The sequence below is a fragment of the Pollicipes pollicipes genome, unplaced genomic scaffold, assembly GCF_011947565.3.
Source record: "Pollicipes pollicipes isolate AB1234 unplaced genomic scaffold, Ppol_2.1 Scaffold_3216;HRSCAF=3773_pilon_pilon_pilon, whole genome shotgun sequence".
NCBI classification, from domain to species: domain Eukaryota; kingdom Metazoa; phylum Arthropoda; class Thecostraca; order Pollicipedomorpha; family Pollicipedidae; genus Pollicipes; species Pollicipes pollicipes.
Genome location: NW_023596251.1, coordinates 2,039,341 through 2,049,198, shown reverse-complemented (window position 1 = coordinate 2,049,198; position 9,858 = coordinate 2,039,341). Strand labels below are relative to the sequence as shown.

Sequence of the window (9,858 nt, the reverse complement as noted above, 5' to 3'; positions counted from 1 at the left end):
CGTGCCCTGTGGCCGCTCCAGTGCGCACGGCGCCGGCCACGAGACAAGGGCCAGCGCCGATCCCTGTGGAAGGTGACAGAGATCTGGATCATCGTGTGATAATTGTGTATGGAGTTTTGTGTTTCTGAACAGAATAGCCTTTCAGTGGGAAGCACGATGAAATATAAAAAAGGGAGAGAATCCGTAGGAATTCCTTGGGATGGCCCAAGCCAAAACTCACGAGCTCGCGATAGTGAAGCTGGCGCGGAACAGACGGTACCACGGATGCCAGTTCACCGCTAATCGTACAGGCAAACTTTGGCCCGTTGCATCGTGGGGTCTGGTTTCTCCACACCAGCGAATTTAGCTAATCGGCGCCAAATAATGAAACGTTCTTTATTTTTGTGCGAGGCTAGTCAAAACTGTTTAAGTGCAGTGCAATGTACAACTCTCCGAAAACAATGTTCTTAAAACGTGAGCCCTATATGGTGATTTGAAAAAAATACGACGCCGAGCAGCATTGCTGCCAACAGACTTCGGAGCGGCCAGTCCCAGCCGCTGCGCCGAGCTCGGTGACAAAGCTGACCTGTCCTCTGGCGCCCTGCTCCGCCGAGAAAACGGAGCGCGGAGCTGTTGACTGTGCTCAAGGTCTTACGTATGGAAGGAAAGTCGTATAGTGCAGGTGGCTATCCTCCCTACAAGGCAATGATTTTCAAAGATTGAGAACGCATGTCGAGTTCTCGATTGTGCGACTCAGTCAAGCAAACGTGCAGTCACTTCGTGACGACTTGTTCGAAGAAAATCCCGGGTGACTTTACCAGCTGCGGACTCGGCAGAGGTGGCCTGCGCGACTGGGTTGTGCGATGGTAGGGGACACACACACACACTCACACACACACACACACACACATATAGGTATATATACATATATACATAAATATATATATATATATATATGTATATATGTATATATATATATATATATATATATATATATATATATATATATATATATATATATATATATATATAGATATTGTTTTTCAGCATCTCTGTTAGGAACACAGTTTCACCATTTTTAGCGCATTTTCAAGGTTCAGAATTAATGACACGTTAAGATAAAAGGAGAGTAGCATTTCCGATACAGACGGGAGACAGAAGAGTAACATCTTCGGCACGAGCAAAAGAGTAGCGTCTTCGTTACGGACAGGAGAGTAGCATTTTCGGTACGGACAGGCCTTGAACGACAGTGAAGTTAGACAATGGCCAGTCATCCGTGAGTCTCTGATAACTCCGACATGTGTAAACACGCTTTCAGTTAACGCGACTGTCGTACGATCTTCCCTTGACATCAATATTTTCTCTTCTATTGAAGTTGTACAGAAGCTGCACGGTCTGATGATCGCAAGTCGTTCAGAGCAACCAAGTAAAAATGGTTTGCTTCAGCATGGTGCTACGCAGAGGACCGCCAAGGGCCTGGGTTTATGGGTTTTCGACCTGCAAACGTTGCCGTGGGAGTGCGCGCAATACGCCGACCACTACTGATAAGAATAGCGTCTTCGGTACGGCAGGAGAGTAGCATCTTCGGTACGGCAGGAGAGTAGCATCTTCGGTACGGACAGGCGAGTAGCATCCTCAGACGCCAGCTCCGGGCCATGGATGAACAGCACAGGCAGCCGAAGGCATCGCCGACACTATCGCTGGACGCCCTGCCAAAACGCATAGCGCTGACGGCGTCAGAAGAGGTGAAACATACACGAGGGATATGACGCAATCTAAGTGAGCTGACCGGTCCTTTAAGTGAGCTTCTGCTCCTTCTTGCGCTCTGCCCCTCCCGTTATCCGTATTGCGCCTTCCATCTCATTTTCGCATGTGTTCCTCTCCCTCGCAATTGTCCTGTTGGCGCCCCGTTCCCACGCCTCCGGGTTGATCGGGTGCCTTTGACTGACCGCCGTGCCATGCACATAAGTTGTGGCGTGTCCCAAGACCACGTCACATAAGATGCGGCGTGTCTCGAGACCACGCCTTGGCCGGAGTACCCGGTGGCCCGGTGTGCTCGTTGCAGCATAAGTGGATATAACGTTTCGCACTAGGAGCTCGCTGATCACTGACTGACGAAAGAGAAGTTTGCTTATGAAACCAAATGCCTCCGGTCACATGCTAAATCCCAAAGTCACGATGACGCGATCAATGACACTCAGCACAATCTGGCGAACGTTTTCGGACTACTTCTATTTGAGACAACTTAAAAGACTTGTACGAGGTCACACAAGGTCACAGAGTGTTGCAGTATATTTCAATAATCGTTATAGTACAGATGGTGCACGATAAAGAGCACCACTGAACAAACGAGGCCAGTGTTGCAATACATTCTAATAATCCTTATAATGCAGATGCCATACGATAAAGTGAACTGCTGAACAAAGGAGGTTCCAGATACAATATATTTCAATAATCATTATAATACAGTTGCTACACAGTAAAGAGCACTGTTGAACAAACGCATTTAAGCTGTGCGAGAACCAAATTTCAGCTACAATCAGAACACACCAGGGATTGCACGGTAGCCCAGAATCTGCACTCCGGCACTAATGGGCAAAGTCATGACCTTGCTCAATCTTCTGAATGTGAATGCCGCTTGCATGCAAGCAGCCAGCAGCAAAACTCGCTGAAAAATGAACTATCACCGACCAAACATCTCTGCACCAGCCACGGTGCAGACTATATCTGGCTGTAGTGAACCATTTTAAACTTATTTGACCCGGCGTAACCTCGGCCCAAAAAAATCACCACAATCGATCGCATGATATTCATCAAAGTGATTTCCTGTGGTGGATTACGGAAAATTTGCCTTGCAAGTGTAGGTGCCGTGAATCCAGCACACAAGCGCAATGAGGCGTGTATAGCTGACTTGACCTCTGGTGACCTGGCCCCACGCCCTCAGATACAATCAGGCCTGACACCTGTTCCGTTGAAGTTAATTACATCGATTGAAAAACACCCGTAATTATCATGCGTTACGTGCGTAGTGTGCCAACAATTGTGCGTCTTGTGCTAACAAGTGAATCGTATTGTTTATGTTACCAGAAACCGGTCAAACATGACCTCCCCTAATGGGTAATACGTCGCGGTCTATTCGGACAAAGTGCTGAAAATGTCAAGGAACTTTTACAAATGTCAAGCAGTCAACTACTAACGAAATCAGTACGATCCCGGTCCAGAAAGGATCAGCTTCGACGTGCGAGGGTCAGGCGCAGCGTGCCAAGAAGGAAATCATCGCCATCCGGCTTCAACGCTTTAATTTCCTTAAACAAGTTTAGCATAATCTGAATCCTCACATAATCGTAACCTACGCTGCCCCAAACATTACCTTTCCTCCCTTGTCAAGCTTCCGTTGCGCATCTTCTCGGACAAACTTTCCATCCCTGCTAAGATTTCGTTACGCATCCTCTCGCATAAGCTTTCCATCCTTGTTAAGCTTCCGTTGCGCATCCTCTCAGACAAACTTTCCCCCCTTGTTAAGCTTCCGTTACGCATCCTCTAGGACAAACTTTCCATCCTTGTCAAGCTTCCATTACGCAACCTCTCGGATAAACTTTCCTCCCTTGTTAAGTTTCCGTTATACGCCATCTACACTTTCATGCGTGCCGTTAGACACAGGCGACCCTTAATATCTTAATATCTTGTTGGCGATGTCTGCAATTTGCCTAAAGAAAAATATTGCCTTTGTCCAAAAAAAAGATTCGTTCAACCGCATTCACCCTGGGCAGGACTCGGTGCCTGTATATCGGTTTGAAGCTTGCTGAAGTTAAAGATGGTAATTGAGCTCACTTTGATTTGAGAGGTATGACTTCTAAACATATATTTCGCATATTGAGCGACAGCGAAGTTAGACAATGGCCAGTCAGCCGTGAGTCTCTGAAAACCCCCACATGTGTAAACACGCTTTCAGTTAATGTGACTGTCGTACGATCTTCCATTGACATTAATATTCTCTCTTCTATTGAAGTTGTACAGAAGCTGCACGGTCTGATGATCGCGAGTCGTTCAGAGCAACCAAGTAAAAATGGTTTGCTTCAGCATGGTGCTACGCAGAGGACCGCCAAGGGCCTGGATTTATGGGTTTTCTGCCTGCAAACGTTACCGTGGGAGTGCGCGCGATACGCCGACCACTCCTGATGGGGAGGGGTACGGCGTGTACCGGGCTCGCTGCAGCCTGACTACCGCGCCCGTGGGACCGCGATCCTGCAGACTCGCATAAAAGGCGGCGGAAGGGCTTCACTTCAACCAGTCTTGCGGCAACTATTCTGCAGCCCGATCCCGCGGCCATGAAGGTGAGAGATCTGTGCCCCTGCCAGCATTGGCAGAAGACCCCGATCCAGTTTCCCTAAAGGCGGCCCCACGATGGCCGGTTTTCGCTGCGCAGCGTCGTGATGCAATGCAAGGCGGAACCGAGCCGAAACGTAGCATAACGTTAGAGCTAGTGAGACTCCCCAGCGCGGCCCGCACTGCAGCCTACGCACGAGACGGCGCGGGACGCTGCCTCTTGGCAGATGAAAACTCGAATTTCAGGCGGCTGGTCTCCGCGTCTCGCGTGAAATTACTGTGAAGCACAGAACTGTCCACCATCTTGAGTGGATAAGGTGTGTCGACGATGTTTTATGGCATTCAAGTGCGCGTGATTTGAGCTGCTATGCTCCTTTTTTATTCCTTTCGGCCTCGCATTGCATCGCAACACTGCAACGAAAAGTGGCTGGTGGTGGGTAGGGATGGGGCTTAAATGCTGTTTAAAACCTGAACGTGCGGCATGGTTTTGAGGCCTCCTTGGAAAATACGCGTTGTAAATATATATATATATATATATATATATATATATATATATATATATATATATATATATGCAGACTCTCCCCACTCTCCAATGTCTGCGGCGTGGGTACGTGAGTGGAGGTGTTGACAGTTTGGTAGCGCAGCCAGGTCCCAACACTGGAGGGAGAGCGCGTCCCGAATTGGCTTCGAGTTTGGTGGTACGCCCATGACATGACATGGAAAGAGCCGACGCAAAAGGCCTTCGAGTTTGGTGGTACGCCCATGACATGACATGGAAAGAGCCGACGCAAAAGGCCTTCGATATTACTGGCTCCACAGCGCTGGTGACAGGCAACCCTAGATGAGGCCACAGCTAAGGAAAGTAATGGTCACAGGTCTACGGGAACTCACAAAGCTGGCATGGCGACCGCGGCGTGTTTCTTGTGACGTCACAGTGCCTGGAAATGCGCTACAGAGAGGGAATCAACGATCGTGGTGGGGAAAACGATGCCGGAATTGTAACACGAGCGGGACCGAGTTTGTCTGATTGAGCTGCGCACTTTGGTTGACTTTTTCCGGGTTCAGGAGAAAACGAGCAGTGTGGCCCGTTGGTAGTTAGCGGTACAATTGCTCACAGCGCAAAAGGTCAGCGACAATTCCTGACATTCCAAAGTCCCGAGTGGGTCTGCTGGTATTCCAGTCAAGTCAAAGATGTATGACGCATTCTGGTGTGCAAGCCAGCTGCCGTGCTATACCCCCGAGCAGTGCGTCTCCATTGGCTCGTCTTTTGTCGGAAACGTCGAGGTAACCTGAGCAGTGCGTCTCCATCGGCTCTTCTTTTGCCAGAAAGATCGAGGAAACTTATCAGACACCGGCATGCGTAAGCCTCACGAACTGAACACTGACCTCCGTCATAGGCAGATCCCGATAACAGAAGCCTCACGAACTGAACACTGACCTCCATCATAGGCAGATCCCGATAACAGAAGCCTCACGAACTGAACACTGACCTCCGTCATAGGCAGATCCCGATAACAGAAACCTCACGAACTGAACACTGACCTCCATCATAGGCAGATCCCGATAACAGAAGCCTCACGAACTGAACACTGACCTCCGTCATAGGCAGCTCCCGATAACAGAAGCCTCACGAACTGAACACTGACCTCCGTCATAGGCAGATCCCGATAACAGAAGTCTCACGAACTGAACACTGACCTCCATCATAGGCAGATCGCGATAACAGAAGCCTCACGAACTGAACACTGACCTCCGTCATAGGCAGATCCCGATAACAGAAGCAACTCTGTGACCTGTCTCAGGCACCTAATGATTACGTTGGCGTCACAAATAAAAGTGACCCACGGCGTCTTAAACGTACCAAAAATGTTGAATTTTCTTCTTTTTTTTACAGCCATGGTGGCTGCTTGTAGCATGTTCTGTAATAGAGCGTTTTGAACTTGGAATATCAGCGATCACCGTTGAATATACATCAGCAATCAGATCAACATCAGCATCACGACCGCCGGAGCACCACAGGCCATCGACCACATATCATATGTGAAACCTGCCTCGCGCCAAATGCAATAACAGTTGCACACGCTTCAAGCATATGAAAAATATAACTTACGTCTATTTCTCTGATTTCACCATTTTCCGTCCGTTCAAAATACATTGCCGCAGTCACTCTCTTAAGCTAGATCACGTTCTCAGTCTACAGGTGCAAACCACGGACATTGTCAGTCACTGTCCGGTCCGATCTGCAGTCGTTTCGGGTGCCCGATTTTCCCTAGCGTTGTTTTCCGTGCAGTGAATGTTGGTCTCGATGTCCTAAGCAGGTACTTTGTTTACGCTCGTAACAAACAGCAGACAGTCCTGTTTTTAAGAGTTATTTATATCGTATATTTCAAAAACGTCTATCTCTATGGTTCGGCTGCTAAGGGTGCCTGCCTTCCGGTTCACCCACCCAACGGGAGGTGGGCTTGAGTCGCTTAAGGCGCCCGCTATTTAGCCCTGGCTGGGGCGGCCTACGACCGGTGGCAGCGGCCGCGCCTAAGTTCAGGTGACGTCAGACGGCAGAACGGACCGTACCGAGCACTGAGGCATGTTAAGCTTTCGTCGCAAAAAGCTGCCGTTAGCCTGGAATTTCACGATTGAATGATGGTGTTGGTCAGAGCTCACGATACCAGCGTGGCTTAGCGTGGATGTGATTCCTAAAACCCGTTTAATAAAAGGTTAGAGCAAATGTTTAACAAAATGGTAGAATGTATTGGCTGCAGGCATACGCACCTAAGGCTAAGCGTACATGGATAGCGTCACAGTCAGATGTAGGCGCTTCTTAAAACACACGCTACACAAAATCCTGAACTTGCTGGTCCCCGAACTTCAAGCGTGTTGAGTTACAACCCGACACAAAGTTTACATACTGAGCTTGTCAGATACGCCCGGCCAGGAAGTCATCGCTATGCTATAGACTGAAAGAATCTATATAGTAGATCCAATTTCTGAGTCGTGATCATTGGACCTCCTATTATCTCGCATCCGTCTGAACTTTGGTCGAATTATTGTCTGCGATCTGTGGCACTTTTTAGGGTGTCGGCGATGGACCACCCAGGCCTTTGGGTCTTTCCCAAACTATGTCGAAGGAATACTTTGGAATACAGACAAGTTTTTCAAACTTTAAGAAAATAATGATTTGGAATCTGGTCTACATTCTTGACGTTTTTGAAGGATAATTTTGGGCGTTTTCTTTTGGCGTGATCCAAACACATATATGTCACCTGGTAACCAAAGGTTGGTTAATTTCATCATAGCCTTCAATGCGGCACGCAAATCAAGAGCATAACAGCAGCCCTCTTCACAACAACCCTAAAGGCTTTGCCCCGTCTGTTTGCCACATTTGTCCATGGCCTTAGCGCTCACCGAACTCTCCCTTGCAGCTGATCGTCTTATCCGCTCTGCTGGCTGTCGCCGCCGCCGGCCACTTCAACGATTACTACGCCGTGCCAGACTACAGCACGGCCTACTCAGTCAAGGACCCGTACTCGGGCGTCAAAGTCGACAAACAAGAGAACCGGCTGGGCGACAAGACGGAGGGCTCCTACTCGCAGGTCCTTCCCGACGGCCGCTTGCAGGTGGTGAGGTACTGGGTGGACGGCTACTCGGGCTACAACGCTGACGTCCAGTACTACGGCGCCGCCAAGCATCCGCATACCCCGATCCACCACGGCTACGGCAACGCTGGATATGTATATCACTAAGCGGTTGGTTGGAAATCGCTGCGTTAAGTGTACCGTCCCCGTCCCATGAACGTCATGTCATCGTCTTCACCGCCGTCTGTAGAGCATCTTGAGCACCTGTGTGTTTATGCGCTGAGGTGTTTTGATTGCATGTATGTGTGTGTGCATGTGGTTGTAACCAACGGCAATACACATAGGAAGCAGCCAGAAGTGAATCTTTTGTTTGAAGTCGTGGTGTAAGCGTTTCACGAATAAATCCGCCTCGATTCTTCACTCCAGTTGCTTTGATATAAATTACACTCGCTACCGCGGACAAAAAAAACATTATGAAATGCTCCGAGATAACTCTATCGTAATAATGCTGGTGATCAATTCCTTATGCAGCTCGGGCCACCATGAAGTATTTCACAGCAACCCAACCAGGCATGTGACCCGCACGCCTTCAAAAAATGCACATTTTGATAGTCGGGTAATCATAGGCCATAAAGACACCAAAGCAAATTTTAGACCTCTCGAGCAATGTCTTCCGAGCTACAACCTCGGGTTTTTTTCGAGATGTCACGCTGCTAGCTTATATTCGACGCTATATAACTTGTAGCCGAATAATTCAAATGGATCATACTTGCATAGCACTGAATTTACCACGATGCAAGACAACTCTCTTGACACTTTGAAATTTCATTATTGTTAGTTTTTGACCTGGTGATTTGAACTCAACCTCACTCAGCTTTGGTGCGTCGCATGACAACACAACTTAAAAGTGACGGGCACTTCCTATAGGTGCCCTGCAAGGCTCCCAAGATGCGTTTTGTTACTACTGGAAACAGAATAGCCGTAATTTCCGAAGTAGGAGAATATATGGAGATGCGGTAATCAACGTTCAATTGGGTTGGCGATTCTGAACAAGACATTCGCCACCATGGTCGTAATTCGGGTCAAAGTCAAGGTCATCTAATAGGTCAAACGTTGGTAAACACATGTTTTAATTGGCTCAACAATCATCATTTGCGCACAGTGGGCACAACGAAACCAAATGATCACTTCATGATTGACCTATAATGGGATGGAACATTACGTTCCATTTTTGTTGACCTCAAAACGCAGCAAATTTGGGTCACTTACGATTCGCTTCATAATTTGTCACGTGGCAACTGCTGTCTCTCCGATCATACAGCTTCATAATTTGTCACATGGCAACTACTGTCTCTCCGATCATGCATCTTCATAATTTGTCACATGGCAACTGCTGTCTCCCCGATCATACAGCTCACACAGATACCACGGCGTACATGCTACCACATTTGCACTCCCAGAAGTTTGGTTAGGAAATGCTATTTTTGTCAATTTATTTCACGCACAGCGGTGGGGCTTAACATTAAAATAACTCACTGTGTCAGAACGGTATCGGTGACCGAAGCGATGCGGCCAAGGAAAATGGGTTCTCCCCTCTATAATTATCCCCGTAGAATGCACATTTGATTACGTTTTTCCTTCCAAAATTACTACTGTTACTGTACAAAACTGTTTGCTGTTAGGTCAAGTCCCCCCGGACCACAGTCTAAGCTCTTTAATCCTGACTTGGTTCCTCCAATCACAGAGACGTGGTTAAAGCTACGCCCCGGTCCGCCTCCAATCATTTTCCGTCTGCTAACTCATGTAACATGTTATATGCTATGAGGTTCAGCTCTCAGTCGTGGCTCAAAATTTTTTAGCTTGCTTATGGGACAGACTGGAAAGCGCAAATGTGGTGGTCTCAGGCTATTCAAGATGTTCTTTTCAGTAGAAAAAAGTATGCTGCATTCCAAACCTGCGTGCGTGCACCTGTTGACCT

At 48.0% G+C, this 9,858-nt stretch overlaps 1 protein-coding gene across 1 annotated transcript; it reads left to right on the top strand.

Annotated features, from left to right (window-relative positions):
- Positions 1-4,307: 4,307 nt before the first annotated feature.
- LOC119091008 (cuticle protein 19) lies at positions 4,308-8,048 on the top strand. Its single transcript, XM_037213729.1, has 2 exons — positions 4,308-4,313; positions 7,728-8,048. The coding sequence occupies exons 1-2, from the start codon at positions 4,308-4,310 to the stop codon at positions 8,046-8,048; spliced, it is 327 nt and encodes a 108-aa protein (XP_037069624.1).
- Positions 8,049-9,858: the final 1,810 nt, after the last annotated feature.